Source organism: Notamacropus eugenii, chromosome 1, assembly GCF_028372415.1.
Source record: "Notamacropus eugenii isolate mMacEug1 chromosome 1, mMacEug1.pri_v2, whole genome shotgun sequence".
Taxonomy (NCBI): Eukaryota; Metazoa; Chordata; class Mammalia; order Diprotodontia; family Macropodidae; genus Notamacropus; species Notamacropus eugenii.
The window spans coordinates 463,108,703-463,129,219 of NC_092872.1; the positions used below are offsets into that span (position 1 = coordinate 463,108,703).

General features: G+C 37.8%; 1 protein-coding gene across 5 annotated transcripts in view; it reads right to left on the reverse strand.

Annotated features, from left to right (window-relative positions):
- SIAH1 (siah E3 ubiquitin protein ligase 1) overlaps positions 1-20,517 on the reverse strand; it is a 56,386-nt gene that overhangs the window by 10,487 nt on the left and 25,382 nt on the right. Inside the window, exons 1-2 of one of the 5 annotated variants that reach the window (XM_072632150.1) lie at positions 320-13,936; positions 13-180 (exon numbers count right to left, since the gene is read on the reverse strand). The exons of 3 other annotated variants lie outside the window; for them this stretch is intronic. In XM_072632150.1, coding sequence (XP_072488251.1) covers positions 13-79 — 67 coding nt within the window. In that variant the 5' untranslated portion in view covers positions 80-180; positions 320-13,936. Of the gene's footprint in view, positions 1-12; positions 181-319; positions 13,937-20,517 lie in introns of those variants that run through there. One more of the 5 variants, XM_072632151.1, reaches the window with a different exon arrangement.

A 20,517-nucleotide genomic window follows, 5' to 3' on the forward strand; every position in this document is an offset into this window, starting at 1 on the left:
CTGGACCCTTACTTTGATGGAGGTGTAATTTTATCCACATGGGTTCTCCCTCAGATACCACCAGCTGCGATCCACACATGATTTCTCATCTTTTTAAAGTCATTTATCCAGGTCTCATCATAATTTAGGGAGGAAAGGTTCCACCCAACTTGCTATGCACCTCCTTAGCTTCTCTTCATGCTGTATGGATAAGAAAAGAGCATTTGAGCTGTCCATCCTACAATCTGACAATGACAGACCCCACCTTCTTTTTTTGATCATGTATTTCTTACATCTTTACAAATCAGAATTTGCACAAGAGAAATAATTGAACACCTACTCATGTCCACGCTTCTTCATTGCCTGTTGGATGACCCTCAACTTTAATTCTTCTGAAACTACTGTATTTCATGACTCACAACCAATAATCATAACTGTAAAGATACAAGTATAAAAAAAATGAGTCTCAAAAAAAGTCAAAAGGCATTCCTTTCTAGGAAGGTTCCATATGAACCAAAATAATCAATGATATTTTACGGTAGCAGAAAAAGTAGGAATGGTTAAACCAATGAGGCTACACGAAGCTAATGTACTATTACTGTGCAGTTTGTGGTCGTCTTTCCTTGCCAAGGAAGACCATGCCATCAGAGAAATTATGACATGATTTTGTTTTGAGTGAGGGAGGGCTGTGCAGGTCACCAGCCTCACTTCTCCTCCAGAAAAATCTGAATCCAGTGACCAGACATTCATCAGGATGACTGGAGATGACCCAGGATGCAATGGGAGACCTTGAGCAGTCTTTGCAGGTACTCCCTTAGGGTGAGGCAATGCCCATTCATTGAAAAGGCCTGTTTAAGAAGTAGCCAGGACATGGCCCCTTTAAGGAGGCCAAGAAAAAGAAAAGACATCAGGCTGGGTGGGAAACAACAACAGTTACTGTTGATAACCACTGCAAAGTTAGGAGGGTCGAGAGAAACCCTTAGGTAGGGGCCCAATGGCATCCCTGTTTCAGAGTGAAGTAGGTTTATGGTTTGGGGAGAGGACAGGACAGGACAGAACAGAACAGGAGCAAAGAAGAGCATTCATTGAATAGGACTCTTTAAGAAGTAGCCAGGGCATGGCCCCTGTGAGGCTGGTGACCTGCACACCCTCCCTCACTCAAAACAAAGTCAAGTGCAACTCATGTCATCATTTCTCTGATGACATGGTCTTCTTTGGCAATGAAGGACAAAACACAATCCTGTGAGTAGATGCAGGGGCTGAATGGGGGGGTGGGGGAAGAACACAGGGAGCTGGGTAATTCTAACTCCTCCTCTCCTGTCTGCTTCCCCCTCCCCTTTCTTCTCCTCTCCAAAGGACTGTAAATATGGATGGCCAAAAGATGCCCCGTTTTACTGGCTCCTTTCCTTCCCTTCCCCTTCTCCTGTTCTGTCCTGTTCTTTCCTCTTCCCAAACCTTAAACCTCCTGCAGTCTGAAACTGGGAAGCCAATGGGACCCTGCCTAAAGGCTCCTTTTGACCCTCCTAGCTTTGGAGTGATTATCAATTGTTGCTGTTTCTCACCCAGCCAGATGATTGTGTATTACTGTACATAAGAAATGTAAAAAATTCAAATATGGATGGGAAGACATATGAATTGATGCAGAATAAGGAAAATAATACACAAAACAACTACAACAATGTAAATTGAAAGAGCAACAAAAATAGAAATCAAGTGCTAAAGAGAAAGTTAAAAACTACACTTTTCCTCCTTTTCAGAGATGGGGAACTTATGGAACACTGCATATATTGTCAGACTCAGTTCACGTGGATTAGTTTAGTTGAACTCCCTAAGTCTTTTTTGTTCCTTCTCAAAGTTATTCTTTGTTAGAGAGGATGGCTCTTTGGGTATGGTAAATGCTGGAAGGATATACTGGGAGATTAAGATGACATAATAAAAACAAAATACTTAAGTATCTCCATCCCCACCCCTGCCTCCACCTCCAATCCACCCTTGTGACAGAGCTGCCAAAGTGATTTTCCTAAAGCACAAATCTGTCTTGTCATTTCCCTACTCAGTCAGCTCCAGTCGCTACCCTATTTATTCCAGGCACAAATATAAACACCTCAGTTTGTTACTTAAAGTCCTTCACAATATAACCCTAACCTATTTTCCAGCTGTACTGCATATTAATCTATTTAATCAACACTAAGGTCCACACAGCAAGGAGGCTTTCTAATTGTTCCCCATAACCTATATGCCTGTAATGTACCTCCTAATGACCTCTGTCTCTCAAAATTCTTACTTTCCTTCAATGCTCAGTTCAAGTCCCACCTTTTACATTAAGGATTCTAACTTCCCAGCTTGGTCATTAGAAGCATTATGAAATTTCCCAAAGGCAATCTGACTGGTTCTCCTCCTCCAATTCAGTTCTCAGATCAGTGCACTGTCCATTCACAATGTCTGCTCAGTATTTATGTACTGATGGAGGACTTATGGGCTGTCCATTCAACTGCATGTCAGACTCAGTTCATGTCTTACTATCCAGGATTTCTTCACCCAGTGTAGAGGCAAATTCTCTTGGACCATTAGGGACCTCATTTAGGAGGTTCTACAACGATCTGAGATTTGATGAAACCAGAACAAAATAATCTGCAAACAAAAGTACCTGAAGAGGACTGTAAGATCTTATATTTGTCTTAACCTTTCAGTCAACTGTGTGTTCTTAAGAATGTATCTGGTACAGAATATCCTTTAGGAGTGCCTAACTGTTCAAACTTTCATCAATGATGTCCTTAATGTGTGTATGGATTCAGCTCATAAAAAATTTGAATAGGAAAACAGGGACCTAGGTCAGTAGCTAACATTCTGCCATTTTGGGGGGTAATAAAAGTCGAGTTTTTCCTTTCATATTTCTTTTATGTAATGATTTTTCTTTTTTTTTTTTTAGCAAGGACAGTGCTATTAAGAGTACAAACGTGGCAATGTTGTGGCCGAAGGCACTCACTGATGATGAAAAAGTTCATAAAAATCTTTACAGTCAAGACGGGAAAGACACACAGGAAAAGATGCCCAAGTAAGCTGGAGCAGAAAGAAAATGTACAAAATGACAACAATGTAAACTTAAACGGCAGCAAACAAAAAAAAAAAAAAATGGTACTGAGAGCAATGTAATTATAATGATCCAGCTTGGCCCAAGAGAAGAGTTAAGGAAATGTACTTCCCTCCCTTCTTGGGGGAGGGGAGGATGGGTAGAAGGGAAAGAAAGAGAAGGGAATTGGTATGAATGGAAAAAAATACACATAGCATCAAATACGACTTATGTGTTGGGTTTTCTGAATGACTTTCCTTCACCACTTCTTTATTCTGTAACAAGGAATGGCTTTGTAGGGTAGCAGAAGAAAAATTTTCAGAAATATAAGTGATTTAAAAACAAAAAAAATTTATCTACAATAATTTTTTATTTTAAAATCTTTTTTATCATTCTTGTTAGTTTTTCATCTGTTCTTACACCTTCATCCTTAAACACCCTTCATCTTCTACCATGATTCTCTGGCAAGGTTTAACCAAAAAAATTTTATTTTAAACAGGTGTGGCCATGCAAAGAGTCATGGCAGTCTATAATAGCAAGAAAACAAAGATGTCTGCTGGGTCAAGTGATTTCTAGACTCTGGGATTTCTTATATTAATTAGGTTGCAACAACTTCCTCATGCAACGTTCAAATTCTGTGTTGATGTCTGTTTTATCTATTTCTTATTTGTGTCAACTGCCTGATTAAGTTAGTCAGGTTAGAGAACATTCAATTACAAACACATATCTTCTCTCATTTGTATTGTCTTTACTGAAGATAAATACCTGTAAGACCCACATACTTCAAGAATTATTGTGAGGTTAAAACAAGGCAATGTGTATAAAAATACTTTGCAAACCTCAAAGCTACATAAATGAAATCATTGTTTTAGTTATCTGGACAAATTCTCTCTCCTGACCTCTGTTGGTACCTTTCTTGAATTTCCTCTGTATCACTTTCCCTCCCAGAGAATCATCTCAGAGGACAAAAATTATTTTTAATCTTTGAAGATTTTATTTTAGAAAATAAAAAGGGGGAAATAGCAGCAAAATCAGTGATAATGTTCTAAAATGGCAAATTCCTTTCACCTCCCTCTCTGCCTCTCCCCTCCCACCCAATCCCCACTGTACTCTCCCACCCCTGTCCCCCAAATAATAAAGTAGCTAATAAGGGAGAGAGCTACCTTCTCATTTCATCTTTGGGGAGAATGGTTCTTTGTAATTTTGTACTGTTCATTTTCTATTGTTTTGTGGTAGGGATTTTTTCTGCTTACATTGTTTTGAGAAAGACAGAGAGTTTGCACAGTCTGGCAAATATTGGACACAGACCAGTATCTTACATCATTTACCATGGTCAAAATAGATACATGACCTAAATATAAAAGGAGATATCATATGAAAATTAGAAGAACATGAAATATTACCTACCAGACTTAGGGATAGAGAAAGAATTAATGAATAAACAAGAAATAGAGAGCATTACTAGATGTAAAATGGACAATTTTGATTATATTTAATTTTAAAGGGTTTGTACACAGGACACAGAGGCAGTTTTTCGATGAATAAATCAAAATCATAGATAAAAAATGCTTTAAATCATTATTGATTAGAGAAATGCAAATTAGAACAACTTTTTAGATATCATCTCACCTATCAATTTGACTAAAATAATCAAAGGGGAAAATGACAACGTTGCAGGGGATGTGGCAAAATTGGCACCCTAATACACTGGGGTAGACATGTGAACTGATCTAGTCATTTTGGATAACAATGTAGAATTTTGCCCAAATGTTATAAAACTGTGATCCAGAAATATTTTACAATTAATTTTCATTTTCAACATTCACTTCCATAAGATTTTGAGTTTTAAATTGTCTCCCTCTCCCTCTACTCCCCCTTCTCCAAGATGGCATACAATCTGATATAGGCTCTACTTATACATTCATATTAAACATTTTCACATTAGTCATGATGTAAAGAAGAATTAGAACTAATAGGAGGAACCACAAGAAAGAAGTAAAACAACAAAAGGAAAGGTGAGCAAATAGTATGCTTCCATTTGCATTCAGACTCCACAGTTCTTTCTCTGGATGTGGATAGCATCTTCCATCATTAGTCTTTTGGAGTTGTCTTAGATCTTTGCATTGCTGAGAAAAGCTAAGTCTATCAAAGTCAATGTGGCTGTAAGTGTGTACAACATTCTCCTGGTTCTGCTCATTTCACTCAGCATCAGTTCATGTTAAGTCTTTCCAGGTTTTTCTAAAGTCCACTTGCTCATCATTTCTTATGATAGTAATCCATTACATTTATATACCACAAATTGTTCAGCCAGTTCCCAATTGATGGACATCCCCTCAATTTCCTATTCTTTGCCACTACAAAAAGTTACCATAAATATTTTTGCACACATGAGGCCTTTTCCCACTTTTATGATCTCTTTGGGATACAGATCTAGAAGTGGTATTGGCATAGTTCCAAATTGCTCTCCAAAATGGTTGGATCAGCTCACAATTCCACCAACAATGCCTTAGTGTTCCAATTTTCCCACATCTTCTCCAACATTTTATCGTTTTCCTGTTCTGACATGTTAACCAATCTGATAGGTGTGATGTGGTACCTCTCAGAGCTATTTTGATTTGCATTTTTCTAATTGATAGTGATTTGAAACATTTTTTTCATATGACTAAATAGCTTTAATTTCTTCTTCTGAAAACTGCCTATTCATATGTAATGTTAAGGGAATTTGAAGATCTTCCCTGCCCCTTAATAGGTCCACGGTGAACTGGTTTGAGCTTTGGCCCAGCCTACAGTCACATGGCATGGTGGGAGGAGCTTGCCAAATAGGTGGAGCAGGAAGGGAAGAACTGAGAGACAGTGAGGGGGAACTGGGAGAGTGAGACATCGCTGAGGCAAAGCAGCTAGTGTGACAGAAGGTGGAATTTTGCCTAGGGGAGCTTGTTTGTGGGGAGGCCTAACTGAGGGAATACTTGGGGATGGTGGTGCTCCCTATATAGGTCATGTGCACAAACTTCACTGTTACCATGGTGGAATTGACTTTCTGGTATATGAATCTCTTGGTTTCTTCTTTAAGGAATAGAGTTTATATTTTGAGAATTTACCCTGGAAATATGTATGCATATCCATAGAGGCTGCTGTGGGTATCATGTGGGTGTCATATCATATCCTTGCATTCTTATCATTAGCCTCAGTTCTCTATATATTTTAGAAATAAGGTCTTTATCAGAGAGACTGGCTGTAAAAAATATTTCCCAGATTTCTGCTTCCCTCCTAATCTTGGTAGCACTGGCTTTGCTTGCGCAAAATCTTTTCAATTTAATGTAATCAAAATAACCTATTTTGGATTTCATAATGTTCTCTATCTCTTGTTTGGTCATAAATTCTTTCCTTCTCCATAGATCTCACAAGTAAACTATTCCATGCTCTCCTAGTTTGCTTATAGTATCAGCCTTCATAACTAAATCATGTACCCATTTTGACTTTATCTTGGTATAGGGTATAAGATGTTGGTCTATACCTAGTTTCTACCATACTATTTTCCAGTTTTCCCAGCAGCTTTTGTTAAATAGTGAGTTCTTATCCCAGGAGCTGGTCTTTGGATCTATAGAACAGTAGATTACTACAACCACTGATTACTGTGTCTTACATACTTAACCTATTAACTGATCAACCACTCTATTTCTTAGCCAGTACCAAGTAGTTTTGATGACTGCTGCTTTATAGTACAAGTTAAAATCTGGCACAGCAAGGTCACCTTCCCTTGCATTTTTTTCCACTAATTCCCCTGATATTCTGGACATTTTGTTCTTCCAAATGAATTTTGTTATTGTTTTTTCTAGCTCTGTAAAACAAATTTTTGGTAGTTTGATTGGTATTGCACTGAATAAGTAAATCAATTTAGGTAGAATTGTCATTTTTATTACATTAGCTCAGCCCACCTATGAGCAACTAATATTTTTCCAATTATTTAGATCTGACTTTATGTGTATGAAAAGTGTTATGTAATTGTGTTCATAAAGTTCCTAGGTTTGTTTTGGCAAGTAGACTCCCAAATAGTTTATAACATGTGGAGTTACTTTAAGTGGAATTTTTCTATCTCTTGCTATTGCGTTCTATTAGTAACATATAGAAATGCAGGTGATTTATGTAGGTTTATTTTGTATCCTGCAACTTTACTAAATTTGTTTATTTTTTCAAGTAAATTTTTACTTGATACTCTACAATTCTGTAAGTATACCATCATATCATCTGCAAAGAGTGATAAGCTTTGTTTCTTCTTTGCCTATTCTAACTCCTTCAATTTCTTTTTCTTCTCTTATTGTTAAAGCTAACGAAATGTACAATATTGAATAACAGTAGTAATAATAGACATCCTTGTTTCACGCCTAATCTTACTGGAAAGGCTTCTCCCTTATCACCATTACATGTAATGTTTGATGATGGTTTTAGATAGATGTTACCTATCATTTTAAGGAAGACTCCATTTATTACTATGCTTTCTAGTGTTTTTAATCGGAATGGGTGTTGACCCAGCAATACCAATACTGAGTCTGTTTCCCCAAAGTGAGGAGGGAAAAAGGGAAAAAATTTATACAGCAGCAATCTCTGGGGCAGCAAAATACTGAAGACTGAGGGGATGCCCATCAATTGGGGAGCGGTTAAACAAGTTGTGGTATGATTGTGACGAATACTGTGCTATAAAAAATGATGACTTGGTTGATTTTAGAAAAACATAGAAAGACTTGCATGAAATAAAGAACAATGGCAATCAGAAGAACCGAGAGACTGTTGTATAAAATAATAGCAATATTGTTCAAAGAACTATGAATGACGAAGTTAGAGTGTTATGTTCAAATGAACTACAAAGGACTATGAAGGAAGATGCTATCCACCTCCAGAGAAAGAACTGATAAGAAGTATGTATAGTATTATTTTACACACACACACACACACACACACACACACACACACACACACCCTGTATCTAATGGTGGCCTTCTGTACTACACAGTGGGGAGAGAGGGAGAAAAAAAGTGCACAGCAGAGAAACAAAAGAAAACTCAGGAGGAAGCACGTAAAAAGTTTTAAAAATAATGCATAATATTCATTACATAATTTTTTTAAAAAAGCAATGTGAAATGGAGATTCAAGGTTCCATATTGAATCCTTTTTTTGTGTAGTGCTGCATACATGAAAATGTTTGGGGAGTTTTTGTCTTTTTTGTATTTAAGTTCAAAATGAATAAAAATATGCAAACAAGTTTACACATTAAATCAAAGTCTCAGCCTTGGTTGCCATGTACGTATGACAAGAAAAATTAAGGATTAAGTTTTTACTGATTGAAGTGGTTTCTAGGTTCTCTCCTTGTGACAAATAATATACAACAGTTAAATTTCCTTAGGAAATGCTAACAGTTGATATAGACACCACTTCTTTTATTCCTTCTCATTTTTGCTGTCAGCAGCTTGTCAAAATATGCCATGTTGGAGTTGTCTCAATTGTATTTCCTTCTTATTTTTATTCCCTCCTAATTTTGTATTGATTTGCAGCCCTGTTCTAACAACTCAATGGTCTAACTATACAAAGACTGGTGATTCAGAAATTACTTCTACATAACTAAGCTGTTTTAAAAAAATAATCAATTTCCTTTTTTAAAAACTCATCATGTTCATTACCTATTTCTCACAATATTGATAGTATTTAGGCAAAATACAAATATATGTAATATCCTGGAAAAGGAAAGGGAATAAGTATTTATATTATGTGTCAGGCATCGTGCTAAGCACTTTTTACAAATATTAAATATTATCTCATCTGATTCTTACACAACAATCCTGAAAAATGGGTGCTATTATTATCATCATTTTACAGTTGAAGTGGGGCAGCTAGGTGGCACAGTGAAAAGAGTGCTGGGTCTAGAGTGAGGAGGACCCAAGTTCTAATGTAGCCTCAGACACTTAGCTAGGCTATGTGACCCTGGGCATATCACTTAACCCTGTTTGCCTCAGTTTCCTCATCTGTAAAATTAGCTTGAGAAAGACATGGCAAACCACCCTTCCCCCAAAATACCCCACAACTCAGATGGGGTCACAAAGAGTAGGACATGACTAATTATAAGCAACAACACTTTAAATCTAGAAAACACCCTTGAGCCTCATGTAGCATTAAGACTGCTGGCTTCCACAAAGTGCCATTTAGCACTAAAATGATCCATTCCTAGTAAGCCTCCATATGATCTCTTAATTACCTCAATCCTCTAATCATATGCTCTAAATTATATTTTCCCGAGTAGTTTGTCAGATAATTTTTAAAGTCATTTTATTCATACTGACTTGTAATTTCTCTTTCCACACCAACTGCAATAACCCTGAGTCACCTAGACTACTATTATGATTTCCTAATATAACTCTCCCTTCTCCAATCCAATCTATGTTAATAAATCACATTCTACCATTGTTTTCACACTTTAATGACTACAAAATAAAATCCAAACTTTTTCAATTAGAATTTAAGGTCCCGTTCTATCCAGTTCCAACCTACCCTTTCATTCTTATTCTAAGCTGTTACCTTTCACTAAATATGGTTCAGCCACAATGTATACTTTACCATTCCCTGACTCCAATTTCTATCTGCCAAAATCTTTCCTCCTCTTTTCAAAATCCCTCTGAAATGTTACCTTCTCCTATGAGGCCTTCTTGTCCACTGGTAAGAAATTACTTCTTTTCTTATTCTGAATGATCACAGAATTTGTTTATGATTCCCTTGATATATTTTGCCTCGCACTGCAAATTACCTGTGTAATTATCTCCACTATTAAAAATGTAAGCTCCTGTAGAGCAGGGACACTTCTTTAAGAGGCAGGAGAAAAACCACTGAACTTGGGAATCAGAAGCCCTGGATTCAAGTACTGGTTCTATCATTTATTAGCTTGTGACCTTGGGCAAGTCACCTCACTTCTCTAGAGATTGTTTGCTCATCTGTAAAAAAATAGGGATAATAATACTAACAGTGCCTACTTCATAGATTATTCAGAAAGCACTCTGTAAGCCATAAAGCACTATATAATGAGATAATGGTGACACTAATACTAGTAATCATATCCTCCCTCAACACCTAGGAAAAAACTTTTGCTGAACAGGCATTTATTAAACCCCTATTATATGCAAAACAACACTGCTGGGCGTTGGGAAGATACACATAAAATTTAGCCCTAGGCACTTTGATACACACATACTATACATACACACATCTGTTCAGTGTTTTCAGTCATGTCCAACTCCAAATGACTCCATTTGGGATTTTCTTGGCAAAGATAGTGGAGTGGTTTGCCATTTCTTTCTCCAGATCATTTTGAAGATAAGGAAACTGGGGCAAGCAAGGTTAAATGATTTGACCAGGTCACACAGCTAGTGTCCAAGGCCAAATTGGAACTCAAGTTTTCCTGACTCCATTCTACCCAATGTACCAACCAAGCTGCCCCTCCCTCCGACATACAGTGAATAGTCATATCAGGGATAGTTTTCAAATCTATCTAAATAATACCTAACAAAACACTATTCACAGATCTTTATGTAATTGCTTTATGTACTGCTGAAATGTATTGCTAATTTGACAAGCTATTTGGCTTGTCAAATAACTTCCAATATTTTCTCAAAAGGAACTACTATACTACTTGAACCATTTCTGTACCTACTCCCTCTACTGAAACAAACTGCATACTCCTCCCATCTTAAAAGACAGTTTTGTGGGTAGCAATGGCCCAAAAATGCAGTAATGATAATGTGACAATAAAGTTTCCCATACTTAAATAAGCTAATGCTCAGAAGACAGACATCTCCATAGTTAGGGACTGAACTCATACTCATAGCCTTTCCCACTTGGGAGGGCCAGCCACAGCTTATACTCCTCTAGCATGCTTACCTGGGTCAACCTTCCCAACCACAATGAGCCAACAGAACTTAAGCAAAGGAAAAATGAATAGTCCATTATTATTACCTTTTAGGAGTATAAAAATGTTATCAATATATAATTACAATACATAATTATGTATTTCTGGATATCTATATAATACAAATATTAATAACTGAAAGAAATCCAAACCCGAGAAACTTTTCTGTGATCCATTATTTCAGAATCCCAAGATACTGAAATCCAAGTTCCAGGTAATATCCCTACATAAAGCCAATCAAGTCTTCTATTTCAAGGCTGTGGATAAGAACCTTAATTCTGATTAGACTATTAAACTTTACTATACAAATTAATCACTAACACTAGCTGACATCTCAATTGACAGCCTAGGTAGTGTTTTGCCAAGTAGACACTGGAACTTTGTGGAGATATAGATGTGATGTGCTATACAGATAATTTCTGGCTACAATTTGCAAAATCACAATTGCAATTTGGGAAACAAAAACAGCTCTGTAAGTCAAGAGTAATGGGACAAATAAAAGGTGTGCTCTCACTGCAGAAGTGAATTTTAGAAAAAGTTAATTTAATAGCTAACCTAAGAATCAGAAGGGACTTCTGAAGTCATCTGGTCCAAAACATACCTCAAAAGAAGTTTCTTCCACAATATTCCTGAGAAAGGTCTTCCAGTCTCCTCTTACAGGCTTTCTAGTACAAGTATATTCTGAGGTAATGAATTCTACTTTCTGTTTCTGCAACATCTATCCCCTGCTTCTAACTAATGCATTCTGGATACCTTTTCTACATGACCACCTTTCAATCACTAAATCAACTAAAACAATCACTAAATCAATCATCAAACATTTATTCAGTTTCTACTATGTATCAAGCACTAAACTAGTCTCCCAGAACCACAAAGATAAAAGTGTAATAGCCCTTCCCTAGAGGAACTTACAATCTGCTGAGGAAACACATATATGTATGTAAGCTGGTAATACAGAGATACAAAATTGGGGGGAGGGACTAGCAGCTAAGAGATCAGTGCTTGAAGTGACCCTTAAAGGAAACTAGAGATTTGAAAGAAGGAGCAAGATAATGTAAACGCACAAAGGCAGGATATAGATATTGCACAGTGCCTGCCATATGTGAAAACGGTGAGATCAATTTGGTTAACCCATATATTATATGCATGAAGGGAGTAATGTGTGTATAAGTTTAGAAATGTGGGCTGGGGGAAGGGAAGGAGATAACTTTAAAAGCCAAATATTACAGTGTATAGCTGATCTTACAGTAAGAGGGAACCAATGGAATTTAAAGTGAAAGAGAAACATGGTCAGATTTACCTTTTAGGAAAGTCAACTTTGACAACTCTATAGAGGACAAACTGAAGTGGAAAGTCAAATTTCCTTAAGCCAAATAAAAGATGGGGGCAGGAGGTGGGGTGGTAGTCCTATGTAAAGTAGGCGAGAAATGTGAAATGTTGTGAAGACAAAATGAGTAAGACTTGGCAGCTAATTGGATGTGTAGATGCAGTGATGATTACAGTGAAGATGGGAACCCCACGCAACTGGAAGAATGGTGGTGCACTCAACAAAAATGGGGAAGTTTAGAAGGGCAGGTTTGGGGAAGGAGGAAGATAGTGAAGTTCTGTTTTGAAGAAAGATATCAATCTTGTTCTGTTTAGTCTTGGAAGGAACAATAGAAGTTGCAAAGAAGCAAATTATGGCCTAGTCAGAAAAAATTTCCAAGAATTACAGTTGTCAAAAGATAACAGACTATGGTTTCCCTCTCCTCTTTTCAAGGTGTTTAAGCAGCCTGAAGGTGGACAAACAACTGTCAGGTACAGTACTATAAGATTCCTTTCATGTACAGATTGGACATGTTCGAATGTAAACGTATGCTTGCCAAAAAGACTATTTTATGCGCAACTCGCATGGGGCAGGCGATCACATGGTGGTCAGAAGAAGCAATACAAGGACACTCTCAAGGTCTCTCTCAAGAACTATGGATTTGATTGTGTGACATGGGAGATACTGGCACAGGACTGCTCAGGATGGTGTGCCCACATCAAAAAGGATGCTGTGCTCTATAAGCAAAGCAAAATTGAGACAGCACAAAGGAAATGTAGGATGCACAAATTTGGGGTATCTACCCCAAATGTTCACATGGACTATCTGCCCAATCTGTGGTAAAGCATTCCGAGCTCATACTGGTCTGATCAGCCACAATAGGACACAGACTTAATCGGGGTGATGTCATTTTGGTCCTCCTCGAGAACAAAGGACAACAACCAGGACTAAACAACAGCTGAGGTTCCTTCCAATTCTCAAATTCTGTGACTCTGGACATGCTGAGTTTGAGATACCTGGAGTGGGAAATCCATTTTGAAACAGCCAATAAAAAAAAAGTTTATGATGAATGACTAAAGCTGAAGAAGAGTATCTCTAGACTTATAGATATACAGGTCTGAAAATAATTTGCATAAAGATGATAATTAAACCTACAGAAGCTGATGAGATCACCAATAGAGAAAAAAGGCTCTATAATAGAGCCCTGGGGTCCACCCGCAGTAAAGAGGATAGGAGACAGATGGTGATCCAGCAAAAAAGAATGAGTAGTAGTCAGACAGGTAGAAGAAGCAAGAAAGAAAGGTAACAAAAACCCAGAGAGGAGATATCATTCAAAAGGAAAAGTCAAATAACAGTTGTTAATGCTACAGAAAGGTCAATAAAGCTGAGTTGAGAAAGGGTCATAAGATCTGTCAATTAAAAGATTATTAGTGACTTTGAAGAGTAGTTTCAAGTTGAGTAATAAGGTTGAATACCAAACTGAAAAAGAATGAAATACAATAAGGAGAGGAAACTGAGTATAAGAGACCTTTTCCTCTAGAAATCTGGCTGAGAAAGAAGGAAAAACAGAAGATACTAGCTTGAGATTCACATAGGATCTAGAGAAAAGTTACTGGGGTAAAGGGGAGGGAGATGTAGAGACATTAAAAGTAAGCAAATAAGGTGAGACCCACGGGGAAGAGGTGGAAGAGCAACTGCTTGAGATGTCAGGAAGGGGATAAGAGCAGGGGTATATAGAGAGAGGGTGGCCTTGGCTAGAAGGACCCCTTTTTTCCATTTAGAATGAAGGTGGAGAATGACAGATGGCATCAAAATGTTGCCAAGATATAAAGGAAAAAAAGAGGAAATCTGTGGTAAATGGCCTTTTTTTTCTCAGGTGAGCATGAGGCAAAAGTCTCAGCATTGAGGGTCAAGGGAAGGAAGTAGTGTGGGGAGGCTTGATTGAGAAGGAAAGAGGTTGGGAAAAATTTCTTTGGGATATGTGATAAAGGGAAGGAAGGGCAACAAGCATTTATTAAGCTCTTATTATGTGCCAGCCACTATGCTAAGTACCAAAGATAGAAAGAGAAAAAACTGTACCTACTCTCAAGTACTAACTCCATTCTTATGAAGGAAACAACCCATGTAGAAGTTTTTAGCTGTTAAGTCAAATGGTAAGGTCCCATGATCTTTAAGGTGTAATGGCAAAACAATATGGCAGTTGTTGTTGTTCCTTAGTCATTTCAATCATGTCCAACTACTCATAAACCCATTTAGGGTTTTCTTGGCAAAAATACTGGAGTGGTTTGCCATTTACTTCTCCAACTCATTTAACAAACGAGGAATTGAGGCAGACAGGGTTAAGTTACATGCCAAAATGGCACCGCTATGTTGGGATTAAGATACAGTGTTTCCAACTGTGGCTGATCAAACCAATGCTGAGCTCGGAAAGTTCTACCACAAGTTGGGCACAAATAGCCCACACGAACATTTGGAGTGAAGATTCTCTAAATTTGTGCATCTCACATTTCTTCTGAGCTACTATAATTCTGCTTTGTACAGAGATCACAGCATCTTCTTTGATTCACAGCACACCATGTTGGCCAGTCCTGTGGCAGTGTCTCCCATATTCCACAATTAATTCCAAAGCTCTTCAGAATGACTTAAGAGTGTCCTAGTACCACTTCTTCTGGCCTCATTGTGAGTACTTGCCTTGTCTGAAATCTCCATAAAATATCTTTTAGGCAAATGTACTTTTGGCTTTCAAAAGATTTGGCCAGCCTGTCAGAGTTGTGCTCTCTGCAGTAAAGCTTAAATGCTTCGGCAGTTCAGCTCTAGAATGTACTACAGCATGTGGTACCTTATCTTGCCAAATGATCTTCCGAATCTTCCTAAGACAATTCAAATGGCAGTAATTCAATTTCCTGGCATGGCATCAGTAGACTGTCCAGGTTTCACAGGCATACAAAAATGAGGTGAGCACAACAGCTCTGTAGATCATGACTTTGGTAGGCAGCCCAATACCTCTTCTCTCCCACACTTTCCTTCAGAGCCTCACAAACACTGAGCTAGCTCTGGCAATGCATGTGCCAACCTCTTCATCTATGTGTACATCAAGTATACTGTCAAGATAAGCAAACTTATCTACAGCATTCAAAATTTTACCAATGGAAGAAACTCACCAAGAAGAGACAGGGGATGGCTTAGCAAAGGAAATGTTCCCTAGTGAAAAGACTCCAGGCAATGAGGGGAAAATCAAGGTAGGATGGCAGTTGAGGCAACAGATTAAAGAGACATTCAATTAGGGAGGCGTAAAAGGACTACTCTGCTGCAGTGGGTGCCCAGTTGAAATTAGGTAATAAATTTGTAGTAAAACCAGTCAGTAATGTTGCATGACTTTCTCCAGATCTGTTAAGATCCAAGTGAGTAGGAACATAGGAGGTAGGTGGTGGGAGTATTCCAGAATTAGGGTTTGGCAAGGCATTAGCAGCAATAAAACAGGAAAGCAAGAAATGTGAGAGTACAGGAATTAACTACAGGGTCAAGACTGGAAAGGATGAAAGTGAAGCCAGAGCAAGCATAACACTTGGGAAACTATTGAGGAGCAGTAGGTCTGTAGAGAACAAATTTAAAGAGAAAAAGAGATGAAAGGAATTTCAGAGTTGTTGATTATGGAATTGGAACAGTTCTGGGTGATAAGATCACAGGTGAATAACAGAAAGAGAGGAGAGGAACAAGTCATGACAGGTATCATGGTAAGCTCCAAGTCTTATCTCCAGATTAAACACCTCTAATTCTTTCAAATGATCCTTATGTTGTGAAGCTTCCAACACTATTATCACTACAGTCAACCTCCTCTGGCCATTTTCCACTTTGTCAACAGTTTCCTTTCTAATATATGGCGCTCAGAACTGAAAATAATTGAATATGTCTTTGAAGTATGGACAAGACTATTAAGTTCATTTTCCACATAGGTATGAAGATCATCAGAATTTTTAGAACTCCATTTAGAACTGATACTATGTTACACATACTCAAATTGACAAGTTTTTCTCCAATATATCACATAAGTGGTGGCAATAACAATTTCAACCTGTAAAATGTATTAGTCAAATCAAAGATGCATAGTTTCTCTTTAAAAGTATTCTTAACCATGTACTAAATTTTTTATCAGATTATCAAAGCAGAATATAGGGAGAAATGGGGGGGAGGCAAGACAACAAATCCCACAGCTGCTGCTAAACATAAATTTCCTCAATGTATCCTGTATCTAACTAGCTGGGTTGGGTAGTAGTGAAAGGGGTACAGGAAAATAACAGTTGAACTGCTACATTTAGATATGGTGGGGAAGACAGAGATGGAAAACCAAATGGGTGCTGCACATAACCAGCTTCCAAGGTTGCTAAAAGGTAAAGCTACTAGGTTTCAACAGTAAGAAGAATAACAATAAAAGATGTTAATGGTCCCCAACCAGTCACAGCCATCAATCTGATTTAGAAATTGAGTCCATGTCATATTAACAATTCTTTATGATTATCTATGGGATTTGTTGCACAGCAGACACTCAAATATTTCCTGGCTTAAGACTATCAACAGAAGTATCACTGAAGTCTATTAAGGATCCTTGTGTACTTAATACTATACTAGATGGCGTTTAAAAAAATAAAATTGAACTAGACAGAAACTACCCACTTTGGTTAGTGTGCTATTATGATGCTTAGTTGTAAAATATTTAGCTGGACAGGGCCTTGTTAATCATCTAATTCAGACAGCTTTTTGTAAGATGAGTTTTTTATTTTGCTCTTCTAGACCTTATCAAAAAGTCACATAGTGGTAGAGCAAAAACCAAAAATTAGTACTTCTCTCCTCCTCTCCCCCCATGCTTTTAAGAGTATATAGACTATATATATATATATATATATATATATATATGTTGAGAACCCAGTTCATATTATTCGGAGGATATGTGGATAATATGAAAAGGAAACAAAGATCAAGCAGAATTAGAGTCAAGAAGATGTAGCAGTGAAAGACAAAATTACAGGCCAAAAATTTGGGGTGAAGTGGCAGAATTCAAAAAAAGAGGAAAAGTCATACTTAATAAGACACCATCATAGTAGAGGAACAGAATTATATGCTTTTTAAAACTGTATATTTGCAAATCAACCAGCACACATTAATATGATTACGCAAGAACTGAAGAGGCACAGATTTGTGAACAATGAGGGAAATAAGAAAAATCACTAGGAGGGAAGTGGATAAGCATAAGGGACTGCTGCTGTTACTGGAGTAAAATGGAGCACATGAAAGGAAGTACCAAAGAGAACAAATAAACTGCAATCAGAAAAGAACAAGCTGAATATTGGGCTAAAATCAGAGTCTGAATTGAAGAAGGATCTAAAGTAATTAAAAGTTCCAGAAAGGATTTTTTTTTTAAAACATATATACTTTTTTAAAAATCTTGTTCTTAAAAAAGAGATGCATGAATCCAACTAGGAATAAAGAAAAACATCTGGGAATTTTAATCTGTCAAAGCACCCTCAATATCTATATAGATTCAATTACAAAATGCAATTTAGTTTTGCTAGATTAAAAAATTTATAATATCAAGGGAAACCATTCTTAGAAATTGGAATGAAGCCCTTCTGAATTTCAAATTGTATTAGAAAATAGTAATCATCAAAACTACTTGGTTCTTGTACAAAAAAAAAAATAGCAAAGTAGATCAATGAAGCAGACTAACTAAACAAGGAAAAATCAGAAATAATTTAATTGAATAACCAAGGTAAAATAAACCCTTCAAAACTAAATTATCTAGAAAAAACTTTCTATTTGAAAAGTACTATTTAACAAAATTGAATAACAGTCTAGCAGAAATTAGGTTTAGACCAACTCTCACACCACACACCACAATAAATTCAAGAGAAGGGGGAGGAGGAAAATGAAGAGGAGGACGAGAGAGCAAGTACCTTTCATAGTCTATGGCCCAGAGAAAACCAAAGAGATGATTACAAAAATAAAATAAATTCAGTTACAAGACACTGTAAAGTGCTTCTATGAAAACACTGATGCAATCAACAAGTATTTATTCAGCAGTACTATGACCAAAACACTTTATTAAGCACTGGGGATACATAAAAGATTAAAACAGAATCCCTACCTTAAGAGATCATATTGCAGGGGAGATGGGAAAGTTGGTACATGAAAACAACTATGTACATATAATACATATGCAGTGTAAATAGGACATAATCTCAAGAAAAGACACAAGTAAGGAAAAGCCTCTTGCAGAAGAAGGTGGGATCTGAAAATGAGACTTTAAGCAAGCCAGGAAGCCAGAAGAAAGAGATAAGGTAGATAATTCTAGGCATGGAGTGGGGAAATGAAGTGCCCTATATGGTCTCCTACATGAAGACCAGTGTCACTAGATGGTAGGGTACATGAAATAAAATACTTATAAAGTAATGAAGATATAAATAAAAAATAAAACAGTCCCTACTTTCAAGGAACTTACATTTTAATGAAGAGACAACACACATGAAAGGTGTTATCTTTAAACTAGATGGAAGGATTTCCTGATCCTTAATGTGCAATGGCAAAGCAGATGGCAACACTTTCTCTTCACTAACATTTTCAGTGATAACACCATATTGGTAATGTTGAGCCACGTGACAGTGCCAATAATTTCAGTGACAAGAACTTTCTTTTGAGTGTTCAACAGATATGGTTATAGTACCTGGGAGCAGTTTCCAGGCTATATCTCCATAAGGGTTGTTTCCCAGAATGATGACTGTGGATACTGAGCTATAAGCATTGCTTTTCAAACGGTTCCTGGGTTTAGGGGCCTGGACTGTCTCCTTGAGGATGTGAGGAGAAATGGTAGTCAAGAAGATGATGGTGGTTCAACTTGTCTGGTAGTACATGCTCTCATCTTCCCCTTATGTTCCCTGATGCTTCAACTAGGCTGGTTTGCCTGCCCTGTAGATGGTAGCTGATGGGGATGGCTGGCCCCACTTCTCCATGAGTTGCTTCCATGGATGACTCCTCTAACAGCTAGGTGAGAAACAGGACCAGAAATCTGAGGGGAGATGCTCCAACTCAAAGGATTCTTTTGTCTACCTGTTGGTGGCAGTCGGCCAGTAGTTTTTGCTGGTGAGTGGTTGTTGTCCTTCGTCTTCGAAGAGGACCAAAATGACGTCACCATTGTAAAGTGAAACAGAACAGTCTACTACAGGTTGGGCACAGATAGTCCATTTGAATATTTGAAGTGGATATCACAAATTTGTGCATCCTGCCTTTACCCTGTGCAGTCTCAATTCTGCTTTGCTCAAAGAGCATAGCACCTTTTCTTATGTGGGCACACCATGCTGAGCGGTCCCTGTGCCAGCGTCTCCCATGTTGCACAATCAAATCCAAAGTCCTTGGGAGCATCCCTGCTTATTCTGACCACCAAGTAATAACCTGGCCCATGCAAGTTCTCCATAAAAATAGTCTTTTTGGCAAGCGTACATTTTTTTGCATTCGAACAACATGGCCAGCCCATTGGAGTTGTGCTCTCTTCAAGCAGTTTCAATACTTGGCAATTTAGCTTGAGCAAGGACTTCAGTGTCTGGTACCTTACCATGCCAGATGATCCTCAGTTCAAATGGAAGTGATTCAGTTTCCTGGCTTGGCACTGGCAGACTGTCCATGTTTCACAAGCATGTAACAATGAGGTCAGCACAACAGCTCTGCAGATCTTCAGTATGGTAGTCAGTCTAATACCTCTTCTCTCCCAAACCTTCCTTTGGAGACTCCCAAACACTGAGCTAGCTCTGGTAATGCATGCATCAACCTCATTGTCAATGTGTACATCCCTGGAAGTATACTACCAAGGTAAGTGACCTTATCCACAGCATTCAAAACTTCTCCATTTGTTGTAACCGATGGTTCCACGTACGGATGGTGTGGTGGTGGCTGATGAGGCACCTGTGTTTTTTTGGTGTTAATTATTAGGCCAAAATTAGGATGAGGATGAACACGACATCAAGGTCAACTACTGTACTGAGGGTAAGTTCTTCAGTTTGAGAAGGTTACAAGCCAAGACCAAAGTGGAGGGAGTGTTGGTGCATGATTCTGTCTGCAGATGATTGTGCACTCAATGCAGTCTCTGAAGCAGAGATGCAACAAAGTATGTATCAATTCTCTGCTGGTGGTAATGAGAAGTTGGATCACTTTTTCCACAATGATGTTTCCTCT